The 15852-nt window shown below is 41.5% G+C and overlaps 1 protein-coding gene across 1 annotated transcript in view; it reads left to right on the top strand.

Annotated features, from left to right (window-relative positions):
• SH3D19 (SH3 domain containing 19) overlaps nt 1-15852 on the top strand; it is a 59879-nt gene that overhangs the window by 17026 nt on the left and 27001 nt on the right. The window contains 3 exon segments of the mRNA XM_065405712.1: nt 4901-4940; nt 12395-12431; nt 12433-12550. Coding sequence (XP_065261784.1) covers nt 4901-4940; nt 12395-12431; nt 12433-12550 — 195 coding nt within the window.

Genomic DNA, 15852 nt, shown 5'->3' with positions numbered 1-15852 from the left:
TCAAAAATTAAGTATAGAAGAACCAGACTTTAGTTGTCTGACTTCTCCCGTAGTCCGATGGTAATGATTTTGTTAATGTAGGAAGTAGGCTTGTTTGCTCACCCTACCTCTTATCTGCAGAAGACAAAAGGATTTGCCTGTGGTCTCGCTTAACATCAGTGTAAATCAGGATTAATACCAGTGAAATCAGTAAAGTTGCCTAGGTGTTGGTGAGATCAGAATCGTGCCCCCGTCTCTTGTTACTATTGCCAGCACTATGACATGACAAAGGATCCACAAGAAAAGCACTTGCACGGTAAAAAGTATGGTGACATATTGCACTAACATTAGGTGTTTTCCATGTTCCCATAGGAACAGCTTTAGGTTAGCAAGATGCATCCTCAGTAAAATGCTTTGTAAAGGCATGAAGAGCAGCTATAATCTGCTCCCAATTCCCCCGACCTTTGCATTTGTAATGAATAATGACATAGCAAAATGCCAGGGCTCCACACTTGTTGCTATGGCAACCCTAAAACAGAAGAAAGGGCTTTAATAGGTGGTGCTTGGGACACAGCACTTACCACTTGTTTGTAAAAGAACAGTTTTACATCACAAATGATAATGTACCGAAACTTAATATTTCTGAAATGCAGCTAAAATATGCTTGTCTGGTGCTTAGACCTATGTATTAGCACTGAACAGATACATCACTGCTTTAGTTAGAGCCTGCCGCAAATATAACACAGAAAACTCTTCTACAGAAAGAGAGAGTCAAACACAAATGTAAGCACACATGATGAAACAGATTCTGTGGCATCACAGCAATTCAACTGGCTTGCTAAAAACTAATATAAACATTAATGAATTTATCCTCATAGCACCCCTGTGAGATAGAGAGGTGTTTAATCCCCATTTTGCAAGTGGGGAATTGAGGTACAGAAAGCTTAAAGCCCTGACTTTTAAGAGTGTTCAACACTTATGAAAAACAAGCCCCAAGCAACTTTCCCAAGGCCATATAGGAGGCAGAGCCTTGATTTCAACCCAAATCTCCTGAGTCCCAATGCTGCCTAAACCTTCTTTGACCAGGGCCGGCCCACAACATTTTGGCACCTGAGGCGGGGAGCTAAAATGACGCCCTCGCTTGAGCTAAAACTTTGAAAGGTCTCAATTTTGCCTTCTTCCTGTTATACTCCTCTCATGGAACTGCTCTGCTACCTACCCCAGTAAAGGAGAGATAACAACTTAAAATACCTTGTTCAAAAATTTTAAGTAACACTTAACTTTCAAACACCTGAACAGCAAATGTAACTTTTCTTGTCTGCATAGTAAACACTGGCATTTTTATCTCTTTGAATAATCAAAGTGGTGCTTTCCATGCCTTCTTGGTTGCAAAGATTTGAACTGCTTCCTGCTGAAGGTCCACAGTCTGGGCCAGCTCATGCTCTACTGAGATGGTTGCAAGGCCGATCAGCCTCTCCTGTGTCATTATGGAGCGTAGATGTGTTTTTATTAACTTCAGCTTGGATAAGCTCCGTTCTCCACTGGCAACTGTTACAGGAAGTGTTAGAAGTATACGCAAAGCAACAAAAGCATTTGGAAAGAGGGTGGTCAGCTTATTTGTGCACATACCGGTATATTCCAGAACAGCCTTTGGAGTTGATCCTGCTGAAATGTATCTTGAAAGGGCTTTCAGTTCATCACCTAAATCACTCGCATCAATATCGCGGATGTCATCATGTGTCAACACTGTCTCTAGCGCCCTCCATTGCTGGTGTAGGTCTTCTTCAGGTATAGTGAGGAGTTTTGGAATATCATACAACGTCCCAAATATATTGCTGTGTTCCTTGAGTTGCATGAAACGTTCTTCAGCTGACTGTATTGCACAATCTAGCACCTGGTTAAAGAATTCAACTTTGAATTGTTGTTTGGGGTATCTTATGGGATTATCCTGTGCCTCATAATCAAAATGTCTTCTTCTTCGGTGACACTTGTATTTTTGAATGGGTGGGAAAATAGCTTCAGTGTGAAGCTCCTCTGCCAACTTCTGTGCCCTCTTCAGAACGTTTTGAAATCCCTCATCTGACCGGAAAGACTGTAGGTATGACTTTGCTTTGTCCATTTGTTCCACTGCTCCAGATATATCAAGGTCAACACCTTGGAGTCTCTTGCTTACAACATTTATTTCAAACAGTATGTCATGCCACAACACTAAGTTGTGTATGTTTCTGGTGATTCCATTTCCCTCTGCCACTGTTCTCCCACAAACAGTTCCTGTCATAGCATTATCCTCCATAATGGCAACTATGGCATCATCCATCTTCCCAATTTGGTGTTTGATAGGTTTTATCGCCTCCACTCGACTTTTCCATCATGTGGCACTCAGTGGTTTCAGTGTCAGAGAGGATGTTCCCAGATGTTGCTTCAAAATTTGCCATCAATGAGTTGATGCAGAGAAAAATACATAAATGCTTTGAATTGCATTAAAAAATTCAGCAGCCTCACTAGGAGCTGATGCTGCATCACTGACCACCAAATTCAATGAATGAGAACTGCATGGGACAAAAAAAGCTCGAGGGTTTAACTCTCGGATCTGTGTCTGCACTCCTCTGTTCTTTCCTCTCATGTTGGCACTATTATCGTAGCCCTGACCTCTCATGTCAGCTATCGCAATTCCCGTATCTTCCAGCTTTTTAAGAAGCACATTTGTCATACCAGCTCCTGTAGTATCATCAATGTCAATAAATTCTAGAAAATGCTCTCTGACAGTCACCATTGCAGGGACATTTTCACTAGGTTCTGTTGTTGTTACAAAACACACCATTAAAGTCATTTGTTCCATATGGCTGATGTCAGGTGTGCAGTCCAGAATAACAGAGTAATATCTTGCTGACTTCAGATCTGCCACAATCTTCTGTTTGACTTTTGTTGCCAGTAACTTTGAATTGTTTTTCCAAGGTAGTGGTGTGTGTACATTTCTTGGGTGGTGACTCTTCTTAGATGCTCCTGGAGTACAGCATCAAACTCAGCCATCAGCTCCACAATTTTAAGGAAGTTTCCATTGTTTGGCACATACAGCTGATCTGAAGTGCCATGCAATGCTAGGTTTTGGGTAGCAAGCATTCTCACAATGGCAATGGGCCTTTTCAGAACGTTTTGCCAGTAAAGAGACTCTGCTGCAATCTTCTCTTGATGCTGATCATCTATGGTGGCCTATAACCTTAGTCTCATCTCAAGCTCTTTCCACCTATGGAATGCTCTCTGGTGATTTGCTGCCTTCTCATGGCATGCCAGATTTTCAGCCAGATTTTCCCAGTCCTTTGTTCCTGTAGAACTCAATGTGGCTGGAACATTAGACTGGATGTGTTTGCAACAAAAACAGTATGCAGCATTCTGAGTTTTTGAGTACATAAGCCATGGCCTCTCCACTTTGTCACCACTTGGTATTTCACGCCAGTAATGTGTTGGATGGAAACTTCTATTTTCATTGTCTTTGGGGAACATGAAGTTTTTCACTTGCTGTGGCCCATGCAGTACAAGGAAGTCCCTCAGGCTACTGCTCAAGTGGGTCCACAGTCCTGTATCATCTAGACTTAAGGAACTAAACTCAGCAGCAGCTGTTTCTTGTGCCTCCACCACACTCTTCTCTGATCTACACTTTTCTTCAGTGTGCATGGTTACATCCATTTGAGATGGAGATATGGATGCTGCAGTAGCTGCCAGGTCACCTGCACTCTGACTAACTGGAAGATCAGGGATCTCCTCACCACTCACATCCTCACTGGGGCCGGAAGGCTCTCTGTGAACATTTGTGTCTATGTATCTCAGCAGAGCTCCTTCCTGCTTAGATAGAAAAGCTTTCTTTGCTTTCTTTCTTTTTCTGAATGCTGCCCCAGAGGGGTGTTTTCTTCTTTCACTCATGACTGCTGTTCTGTGCCAGCTATAGTGGCTCTCAACACTCAATTGAAGGGGACAAATAAGCAGGCTGGTAGCAGGGCCTGAGTGAGGGAAGATATCAGCATCTTAAGGGCCTAACTGGCTCCTACTACTTCAGTTGACTGCCTGTTCTCCTCAAGTGGGTTCAAGGAAGCAGCAGGAAACAAGAAGCTCCCTGAGAAGCTGGTGTTAATCAGTCCAGGCTCCTGAGGGTGCTAGAGAGGTACATAAGAGGCTCCTCCTCCTCACTCCCTGCAGCTCCTGCTGCTTTCTGTTATTCCCTCTCACCTTTTCTCCTGCCTGCCTGTTATGTCTCTTGTGCCCTCCTTCCTCCAGCACAGCACTCCACCATCTCTGTGCATCTAGAGCAGAGAGAACACATATGCACCAGCAGCAGACACAATTTTCTAAATTCTGGGTCCTAATGGTGCCCCCCCCCCCACAGTCTGGCACCTGAGGTGGCCGCCTCAGTTCGCCTCATGGTAAGGCCAGCCCTGTCCTTGACAAGGCCTGTGTTTATATCATAATGAAATGACTCAAGGTTCAGGAAGAGAGACAGGCCAAAAGTCAACCACTCAAAATGTGCAAGCATCTATTTTGAGTGTAGTTCTTAAAGTGTTAGTGCTTTAATAAAGGTTTGTGGTGGTTGAGTTTTTTTATGTTTTTCCAAGTTATGACCTGTGCATTTGTGACTTCATATAGTCAGAGGTTTCAGTAATCAGCAAGTTGGATTCTGCATTTCCATTTTTTACAACGACATAGGATGGAAATCCTAGCCCCATTTCACCCATAGCATGTATATGGTGTTCTTCTCCTTTCTTTATCCTCCTGCACCCTCAGATGCATAGGGTGTCCAAAACTTTCCACCATTTACTTTTGTCTTGTGCTGGTCTTTTTCAGGCTTCTGAGTGTCATGTTGGTGGATTTCGCTTTTTCTCCATTGTTGTGCATAAAGTTTCCCTAGATTGCCCTCTTTTATTTTTCCCAGGTGGAAGTCGTGTTGGTGGCATCCTTAAAGCATGTCCTAAGTACGTCCATCATCGTCATCTTACCATTTTTAATTATTTAGTTTCATTTGCTTTAGTCAGAATTTTTGATGTTGCAAGAAACTCTTTCCATTTTATTCTGAAGCTCTTCCCTAAGCATTTACTTTGGAACGAGTTAAGGTTCTTATCAATTTCAGTTGTAGATTTCCATGCTTCTGCTTCATAAAAGAGACATAATGCTGATATTAAAAATTTGTATTTTGGTATACAGTAGCCAATCATGCTACTTTTCCAAACCTTTTCAAGCTTTTGAAAATTGTGCTGCTTTTGATATTCATTGCTTGTCATTACTGTACACTGTGACGGGTTGGATCACAGAAACCCCCTTGGGAGCTGCCACCCGATGTGCAAAGACTACCCCTGCTTTTGTTTTCCCTGCCAGCTCAGAACTCCAGCACCCTGTCTTGCTGAGCCAGACACTCCAGTTTGCTCTAACAAAGACTCAGGGTCTGAATCACTTGTCCCAAAGCTGCAAGTTTACCCAAAAACAGCTCACAGGAGTGTGCTTGTCTTTAGCACTCAGATGCCCAACTCCCAATGGGGTCTAAACCCAGATAAATTTGTTTTACCCTGCATAAAGCTTATGCAGGGCAAACTCATAAATTGTTCGCCCTCTATAACACTGATAGAGAGATATGCACAGCTGTTTGCTCCCCCAGGTATTAATACACACTCTGAGTAAATTACTAAATAAAAAGTGATTTTATTAAATACAGACAGTAGGATTTAAGTGGTTCCAAGTAGTAACAGACAGAACAAAGTAAGTCACAAGCAAAATAAAATAAAATGCGCAAATCTATGCCTAATCAAACTGAATACAGATAATCTCACCCTCAGAGATGCTTTAGTAAGTTTTTCTCAGACTGGACACCTTCCAGGCCTGGACACAATTCTTTCCCCTGGTACAGCTCTTGTTGCAGCTTACGTGATAGCTAGGGGATTCTTCATGATGGCTTCTCTCCTCTCTCTTCTGTTCCACGCCTTTATATATCTTTTGCATAAGGCGGGAACCCTTTGTCCCTCTGGGTTTCCACCCCCCCTCACTGCAAAAGCACCAGGTTAAAGATGGATTCCAGTTCAGGTGACATGATCACATGTCACTGCAAGACTTTATTACTCACTTGCCAGCACACACATATACAGGGAGACTCACAGGTAAACAGCCATCTGCAGACAATGGGAGTTATCAAGATTCCAAACCATCATTAATGGCCCACACTTTACATAATTACAATAGGCCCTCAGAGTTACATTTTATATTTCTAGTTTTAGATACAAGAGTGGTACATTTATACAAATCAGATGATCATACTCAGTAGATTATAAGCTTTGTAATGATACCTTACAAGAGACCTTTTGCATGAAGCATATCCCAGTTACGTTACATTCACTTATTGTCAAATTTTTTTAAAACTATCCCAGTTACATTATATTGACTTATTATCAAGTTTTTATAAAACCATGTAGACTGCACAACGTCACTTGATATTCATTGCTTGTCATTACTGTACACCTCACTCCCTAGTTAGGTTAAAATGATTTGCTTCTTCTAGCATTTCTCCATCTACTCTGATGGATGCTTTCAGGACATTGATAGCGGTATATTTTGTCTTCCCCTTGTTGATAAACAAATCAGCTTGTTTTGCTGTGACTACCAAAAGCTGGGACTTTTCTTCAATTACAGGATATGTTAAACTAAACAGAACAATGTCATCAGCAAAAACGAGTGCTTAATCATTCATCCATAAAATTCATTAGTTGCCTTCTCCATGACATAGTCAATGACCATTGCAAACAATAGTGGGGACATAATGCACCTTTGCCTTACTCCAATTGTCACTGTAAACCATTGGTTGATGTTGTCACCATCTCTTACTACACACTTTGGTGTGTGTATGTGTTGCTGGTATAATATGTTTAGCAGGGGTTCTCAGACTTCCTTGCACTATGACCCCCTTACTACACGATCCCAGGAGGAGGGACTGAGATCTGAGCCTGCCCAAGCCCACCATCCTGGCGGGGGGCCAACGCCGAAGCCTGAGCCCCACCACCCCAAGTAGGGGGGGTCAAAACCGAAGCCCAAGGGCTTGTAACCTGAGCCCTGTCACCCACGGCTGAAGCCCTCGGGCTTCGGCCTCAGGCAGTGGGGCTCAGGCTTTAGCTTCGGCTCCGAGTGGTGGGGCTTGGGTTTGGGCTGGGGCTTCGGCCCTGGGCTGTGGGGCTGAGGTTTCGGCTTCGGCCCTGGGCCCCAGCAAGTCTAATGTCAGCCTTGGTGACCCTATTAAAACAAGGTCGCAACCCACAGTTTGAGAACTGCTGTGTTACAGCATCAGCATTGACACTGAACAGTCAGGCAAGGAGACATGCCCCTTGTCTTGAAGGGCGTACAGATGACCAAGTAAAGCCTAATGCAAGTTTCTTTAAGATGGGGAAATAATGGAGTTGAGTTATCTAAAACACGTATTTAAATTAGAGACCTTCAAATGATTTTAGATAGAAATCCTTTATGCTACAGGGGTTCTATATGGAATGGAGTTGCTAATTATTTTATTTTTTGCCTTCCTGATAGGATGGTTAGATTCAGATCTTTTTCAAAAAATGTCTTCCCATTCACTAATTGAGATATTCCTGATACACCAGAGCTATATTTGGCCCATGCATTTTAAGAGGAATTGACTTGATTTGTAGACAGAAATAGCATATTGTACATCTGGAGTAGAGAGGTTTCCTTCATGAGCTCCATCACATTAGTGTATTTCCATTTTACAAGCATGGCTATTGCTGCATTTCATATTATGTCTATTTATCTCATAATTATAGTAGGAAAGTTCAATTTTGTCTGCAGGGAAAACAAAGAGCCATTTGAGTATTCTCTAAGTTATTTAAAAATATACAGTCTGGGACCTGTCTGCTATGAGACATTGCCTGGCTGCTTATTTTTAGTTGTTTCCTTGTAATAGGAGATTCGGCACTTCTATAAATGCTTCTAGCCTAGTATGGTCCAGACCTAGCCTTAGAAGAATGTAGCTTCCCTCAGTGAGTGTGAAAGTGAGAGTTCTTGTCTATTTCATCCTGCAATTTATAAGAGGAGATCATCTTGGATCTGATTTTAAGAAAGCACTGAAGCATGTTTTTAAGTCCCATTCACTTCAATGCTTTACTGAATTGGGGCCATAGGATGTGTTCCTAGTATGCTTTCCTGAATAACTGGGCTGGCTGCTGGAAGTCTCTATGTGGGCAGGGAAAGAAGAAATCCTCCTTTCCAGGCCACTGGCCCTATGCCTACACAGCAACTAGATACCTGTAGCTGGCCCGTGCCAGCCGACTTGGGCTCGTGGGGCTTGGGTTGTGGGGCTGTTTCATTGCTGTGTAGACTTCTGGGCTCAGGCTGGAGTCCTTGTGCTGGGACTCTCCCATCCCTCAGGGTCCTAGAGCCTGGGCTCCAGCCTGAGCCCAGAAGTCTACACAGCAATGAAACAGCCCCACGTCCCGAGTCAGCTGGCACGGGCCAGCCGCAGGTTTTTCTTTGTGTAGACATATCCAGAGTGACAGCAGATCAACTTTATAGCTGCCACTCCAGTCTTAGATCTGGAGTAGTCTCTGTAGCCCTACTGTCCCTCCTCTCCAGATCTGCACAGTGATGGATCAGCTGATCACCTCTCCTAACTAATCCCAAAATTCACAGAATGCAGAGCACCACAGGAAATTTTCTTACAGCTGGACTCCAGAGCATGCACATGTTACACACCCCTGTGTGAGCACCTGAAATCCTGCCTCCTGCACAGCTGATCTGCACTGGATTCCACTGTGGTTTTTACCTGCAACCATTGTGGGAAGAGGTGTGGGCAGAACATGCCCATAGCACCTATCATGCTGGAGGATTGCAAAGCACAGTGAGAACAATGTATATTAGGGGTCACTCACCCACCAGTGAAAGGCTAGTGTGGACTATGCAGCCATTAGATGACAGGAATGGTTTTTAAAAACAAAAGCAAATAATTAACGTCTCCAAATCAAAATACAGGGGAAATTTGAGGTAGGCAGAATGTGATTAACCAAGCTGGAATTAGGCAGGACACCTATGTTAATACCTCAAATCTTGCAAATAGGGGGAATTTGTAATGTCTGAGCGGTCAGGCCCTTTTTATTTAACATATCCACCAGGCAGTATTTCCATTAGCACTGTACCACCTATCACCATACTAGCGTTGGTTCAGTATTGGTTCCATTCTGGTTTGGAATTCTGTCTATTGAATCTCCAACCATATTTCCAGCAGCACCTAGGTTTATCCTTGAAAGTCTCCACTTAAGTGTGGATAGGCATGATTCTACTCAGGCTGTGAAGTGGTTTCACCGAGATGAGATTTTAATAAATCTCTGTGTTTTTAAAGAGGGTGGACTAATTCTAGAAGACCCAGATAGCCATCTTGATTTTTTGTGTCTCTCAGTCAAGTACCTTATTTAATATATAATAAAACATTTCAGGTAGACACAGTGCATACTTCTGTAACGGTAATGCATGTTATGATGCCAACAAATCAGCATTCCTAGGGCTATGATGTCATTCTTGGATGTATTGAGAGCACTATTTGCAGGACTTAGTCAAAACAGGGTGGCTTTTTCAAAATACATAATAAAAATTACATTTGCCACTTTCCTCGACCTACCTGTTTGGGGGTCCCCCCATTTTTGTTGAGATATCTGCCACATCTTTTACTTTTCTTAGAAGAAAGGAACATAAAACAGATTGCTCATCTTATTGTCTCCTAGATATAAACTAACAATAACAGCTTCAGAAAGATAGCCACCATCTTCCCCTAAATAAAAGCAAATATCTGCTACATCATCCCTTTATTTTTTGGTGTGGAACAAAGATGGTAAAATGGGGCTGGATGAAATATGTCTGTCTCTTCTAAGCCAGTAGAACCAAGAGAAAATATATGTGGTAGTCAGATGCACACTGCATTTTCCCTAACTTAAGCACACATGAAGGGGAATATGTTATCAAAGGGAGGTTATAAAATAAACTGTTTTATTTGCAGTCACAAAAAAGTCAGACTCAGGAAAATACAGGCTGTGAAAATAATATAAAAGGATTATTAAAGAAAAATGATAGTCATCTATTGATAATGGTGTTATCTGTTATGAATAATGCCCTAGAAGTTTAATTTACTTGAGTTGTTAGTGCATTTTCTATTTTCAAACTTTTCTGAATCATGCTCAAACCATGCCCAATTGTTGTTAAATACCTTTTAAAAAAATCCATATGCTGTCAGTCCCATTACACAAAGCAGCATAGTAGTTTACCAGACAATTTTCACTAACACAACTCTGGGGAAAGAAATGACACAAACAAGTTAATGAGGTTTAAACTAATTATGAGGTGACAATAGTATTATTGAACATAAGATAATGAGTGGAAAATTCATGTTCCAATAAATGCTATTCTTAACCTTGTGATGAATACCACACAGATGAAGATTTAATGGTGACTTTTTCTCCAGGGTTACCTGTGTAGAGCAGTCTCTCTAGAACAGCACTAAATATTGTTAAAGGGGGTGGAGAGAGAAAAATGGAAACTGTTGACAACTAGGGGCTTGTTACAATCTATGTCCCCATCCTATAAAAATGTAGGCATGGGCTTTACTTTAAGCAGATGAGTAATCCCATTTGACTTAACTCTGCATATATCTTTGCAGGATTGGGGTGTCAATATACAGCTTTTGAAAAATCCTTCTTGGTGACCTCAACAAAATGCCCATTTACAAAGACAGCTCAATGTGTGGATGTAGATATTTGTATGAAATCCACAGTACAAAACAGTATATATTGGGGGGAGGGGTGGGGGTTGAGTGACCTGTTCAGCTCTAATATATAAACTGGTTACACTACCATAGGGATATTCTCTAAGTGAAATTATCTTAATTGGGCCTATTTTTAATGGAATGATGTAGTTAGAATATACCTCCTCTCCCTCCCCATTCATAATCCAAATTTGAAATAATTTAAATGAAAACGTGATTTTTAACAAAACCATTCAGAGGCAAACACTGTATTTTTTTATGTTTAAAAACTCTAATTTAAATCTCCAAGTAGCAAATATTTCAGTTTCTTGGTAAATGGCATCAAATTCTGTTACTTACTATTTTTATAAGAAATGCTGTCCTCCCACAGTCTTTTATTAACGTAAATTCTGAACAGTTAACTTAAAGAAGTGATTTTATATTTTACCCCAGGGAGGCTGTCATTTTGTACAGAGTGCATTTCCTTTAATTCTATTTTGTCCTTTCTTGCCTTCAATGAAAAGAAGAAACTGGAGAATTTAAAGGAACACCCACTGTGATTCCTTATTTAAGTGCATCTGACACTCAATAACATCTTGTCTAGCTAGCACATATCTGAAACGGCCACCACATGAGATCAGTGCTGATTTGCAGGGGCTTCTGTGTGAATGGTGGATGGGAGTCATGGTGAATTTGTTGGTCAGAATACATCTCCCATTTCCATCTTATGCAATTATGGTGCAGTAATTGTTGGCATCTTAATGTATGGGGATAGATACTGCCAGAGGAAGAAATAGTACTTGATAATATGGAGTGGATCTAAAATAGATACATGTTCCTTGGCATGGAGGCAATAGGAGTCCTGCCGGAATAAGGAGTTATTTGTTTATCCCAATACATTTCTATGACCGCCTTCTGCATGGTATCTGAACAATTCATAAACCATAATCAATTAAGTGTTAACTTCCTATCAAGCATGGAAAGTAATCCCATTTTACAGATGGAGAAACGGGGGCCTAGAGAGGTTGAGTGATTTGCCCAGGGTCACCCAGGAATGTCTGTCACATAGCCAGGAATAGAACCCAGCTCTGACTCTAGTCTTATGTTTTAACCACAAGACAAGCCTTCCCCATTACTTCAGGATTATGATCTGTAAAAAAGCAACACAAATTTCAAGGAAAACCTAACTTAGCCACTTATTAAGAGATAGAGGGGGCACCAAAAGGACTTTGTAACCAGAGCCTAATATTTGCAATGGAATATGTTGCTTGTTTTCGATAGGTCTTTTTCAGACATCTTCTGTCTGATGACTTAGCTCTTTTACAGATACATTCACAGCTATGTATGCATATCAGAGCAACTGCTTTGGAACATGTTTCCCTAAAGCTGTACTGACTTCCCAAATCATTGTTATCCAGAGAAGAATATGCTGTTGGACTATGATTTGAATAGTCCTGGAAAGCATCTAGAACATGGATTCATCTTTGAATCTCTTCTCAGTGCACATTTAGAAAAAAGTACATTATTTACTAAGGGCAGAGTAATCTGCTTTCATTAGCTCTATATTTATTGTCTCTCAATACTGAGATGGTGATTTTTCCCGTAGTCATGAAGTATACAAGTTGTTTAATAATGAATGAAGTGTCTGTCAAGGTGTGTGTTTAATAAATACACGCTAAATAAATTGTGTTTTTTCATTAGATCCCTTTCAATTCCCCTCCAAAACCGAGCCTGCAAAGGAACAGACAGTTCAACCAGCTATAGCACGAAAGCCTACTGTGATCAGAATCCCATCTAAACCAGGGAAATGTAAGTCCTTCACACTTTTATTTCTTAGCTGAAGTTTTCAGATAGAGTTCAATAAAGAAATCATTTTATCAGAATTCACGACTGAAATACTGAATTACCTACAGCTAGTTACATTAACAGCTAGAAAAATCTTAGCCAAAATAATTTCATCCCTGTCAGTATTAAACAGTGAAGTCATGTTTACATCTTTCTAGAAAACTGTAATTAAAGAATAGTTTAATACAAAGGTGCTAAATTTGTTTCTCTACCAAATGTAGACACTCCTATGGAAGCTCACACCTTTTGTATTAAACTGTTTGTTAGTTTTCTAGAAAGATGTAAACATGACTTCATTGCTTAATATTGACAGGGATGAAATTATTTTGGCTCTAAAATCCACAGCTGTTCAAGTACTGGCGTTTTGCTGGTGTTTTTAGAAATTAAAAAAAAAATAGCACCATAAACCTTGATACGAAATGTGGCCTTTTGGTCCCATCTTGACCATTAACCACAATGTCTTCCATCTCCCAACCCATGCCACCAAGAGCTGACACTGATTAGCTCTCACAAAGCTGGAAAGCTGCAGAGGAGAAGCATTAGACGTCTTGGTGTTGAAATCTTCTATCTATTGAGTGCTTTATTGCATGTTGCCAAGATTCAGATTTAGTAAACTACAAATTTTCACCCTGGGGTTGCTTCCCAAAACAGAGGAAGCATCACATACCTAGTAGATGCACCCAAAAATACAAGCAAAAGAGAGAAATAACCGAAGAGGCCATTATTAAAAGCATCTAAAAACCCACATACTTCTACACTATGTCAAATTTGTAGTAGCAGAGTGTCCTGCTGGTAGTGTTTTAGCCTCTCCTTACATTTACATCCCTACTTCTAGAAGAGTGTTTAATTTTCCATAGAAACTGTAGTTTTGTAGGTAAGAAATGCAGTGGAAATAGTTAGAAAAATACAGAGAAAAGTTGTAAAAAAAAAATCTATATCAAAATTTGTAATAACCTTTTTGGTTTGCACAATCACATGTACCCTCAGCTGTAAGAGTCTGTCTAATGAAGGCAGATAAGTGTGTTCCACCTTCCCAGTGTAATTCTCAGGTCTCGATTGTTAATATGCATGTCCAGACTTTTTTTTTTTTTTCTTTAGCTGCAAGACAAATAATACAGTCTCTTGCTGCTCTCTAGTGGCAACTGAACTGCCCTCAAGGGGCTTCAGTCATGTTCTGTCAGTTGGTAGAGGGGTGTGAAGATCCACTCAGCGAGAGACTGCAACTGGGAAAGAGATGGAGGTAAAGGGGGAAAGTGGGGTTCCCAGTAAGCAGAGTGGCCTGTGAAGCTCTTCATATCCCAGGGTGGAGCCAACTATCCCTATTGTCAAATGTGAGCTGTTGCAAAACCTAAGGCTACATCCACACTGTGAGTTAGGAGTGTGATTTCCCCTGCTCATATACACATGCTCATGCTAGCTCTCCATGAGCTAGCACGAGTATAAGTAGTAGTATAGCTGTGATAGCACAGGTAGCAGTAGCAGAGGCGCGGCTTAGCCATGCCGAGTACAAACCCGCCTGAAGCCGGTGAGTACATACTCAGCATGGCTAAGCCATGTCTCTGCTGCCACTACCCATGCTATTGTGGCTATACTGCTATTTATATGTATACGTGAGCTGGGAATCACACCCCTAGCTCATAGTGTAGATGTAGCCTTAGAGTCATAGAGCTTAAGGCCAAAAGGGACCACCAGATCATCCGTTCTGACCAGGCCACCAATGCTACTCAGTCACCCCTATGCCAAGCCCAACAACCAAATTTGGAACGAAGTATTACAGCCTTCAGGAGACTAAACTGTTATGTGCCACTGGGAAAGAACAGGAGGGACTGAGGAGCACCAATGTCAGAGAATTGATTTAGTGAGATAATACCCAGATAACCCTGGCAAATGACCTGTGCCCACTGTGCTGCAGAGAAAGGCAAACCCCTTCCTTCCGTCTCCCCAAGATCCCTGCCAGTCTGACCTGAGAAAAAATTCCTTCCTCACCTCACATATGACGATAAATTAGACTCTGAGCATGTGAACAGTCAGCCATGCTCCCAGAAGAGAGAATTCTCAGTATCACCTCAGAGCCCACGCCTTCCAGTGACCCATCTCCAGCTGTGGCCATCCCTGATGCTTCAGAAGGAGGAGACAAAAAATCCAAACAAACCCTAGGCCAGGGGTCGGCAACCTTTCAGAAGTGGTGTGCCGAGTCTTCATTTATTCACTCTAATTTAAGGTTTCGCGTGCCAGTAATACATTTTAACATTTTTAGAAGGTCTCTTTCTCTAAGTCTATAATATATAACTAAACTATTACTGTATGTAAAGTAAATAAGGTTTTTAAAATGTTTTAAGAAGCTTCATTTAAAATTAAATTAAAATGTAGAGCCCCCCGGACCGGTGGCCAAGACCAAGGCAGTGTGAGTGCCACTGAAAATCGGCTCACGTGCCGCCTTCGGCACACGTGCCATAGGTTGCCTACCCCTGCCCTAGGCTGTCATGGGTTTCAGTCTGACTCAGTTGTAGCTACACAAAGGCCTTGTCGTCATGAGGAGATTGGGCTGGGCTAAACCTCGTTGGAGGGCCCTGCCACCAGAAAAGATCAGGCAACAGTGGTTCAAGGTGACCTCTGCCCCTGTAGGGAGCCAACACAGCACAACAAATGAATAGCGCTGTCAAAAAAAGGAAAGGGTCAGGTGCTTAGGAACTTACTGATTCAGCACCTCCCTTCAGCAACTCCCAGTAACTGAGTTTCTGTGGAGGTCCAATTGGGAGTTAAAGCTGCTCCCCCCAAGTGTAAAACCTGAGAAGGAACAGAGATGAAAACTTCACCTGTCTTCTGATTTTTGAACTCTTAGGGTTGGCAATATTGTTTGTGGAAGGGATGTGAGTGGAAAACTAGGCCATCTATATCAGGATTTGAAGGAGGTGTGTAAAAATAAATCTCTAATGCTCTTTTTAAATCAGTGAGGTATGTTAAGGAGAGATTTCTCTCTTGCAGTTAATCCTTCTTTTAGTCCCCATCACATTGGCTTAGATAAGCAAGAAAGCTTTATTAACTTACCTCTTCTTGGCTCAGTCTCCAAATACTCAGTGTCTAAGGGATGGATTCGCCTTTGGGGTTTTTTGTTTGGTTTTTTTAAATTCCAATCCAGACTTTCAGGTCACTGAGATACAATTAAATGTTCTATGCTAAATAAAATAACTCCACATTCTTTCCTGAGAGCTCCCTTCATGCAGTGAGCAGCTGATTCATAAGATAAGACTCTAGGCCTTCATTTG

Source organism: Emys orbicularis, chromosome 5, assembly GCF_028017835.1.
Source record: "Emys orbicularis isolate rEmyOrb1 chromosome 5, rEmyOrb1.hap1, whole genome shotgun sequence".
In the NCBI taxonomy this organism is placed as follows: domain Eukaryota; kingdom Metazoa; phylum Chordata; order Testudines; family Emydidae; genus Emys; species Emys orbicularis.
The sequence above is the reverse complement of the archived record's forward strand: the minus strand, read 5'-3'. Positions and strand labels throughout refer to the sequence as shown.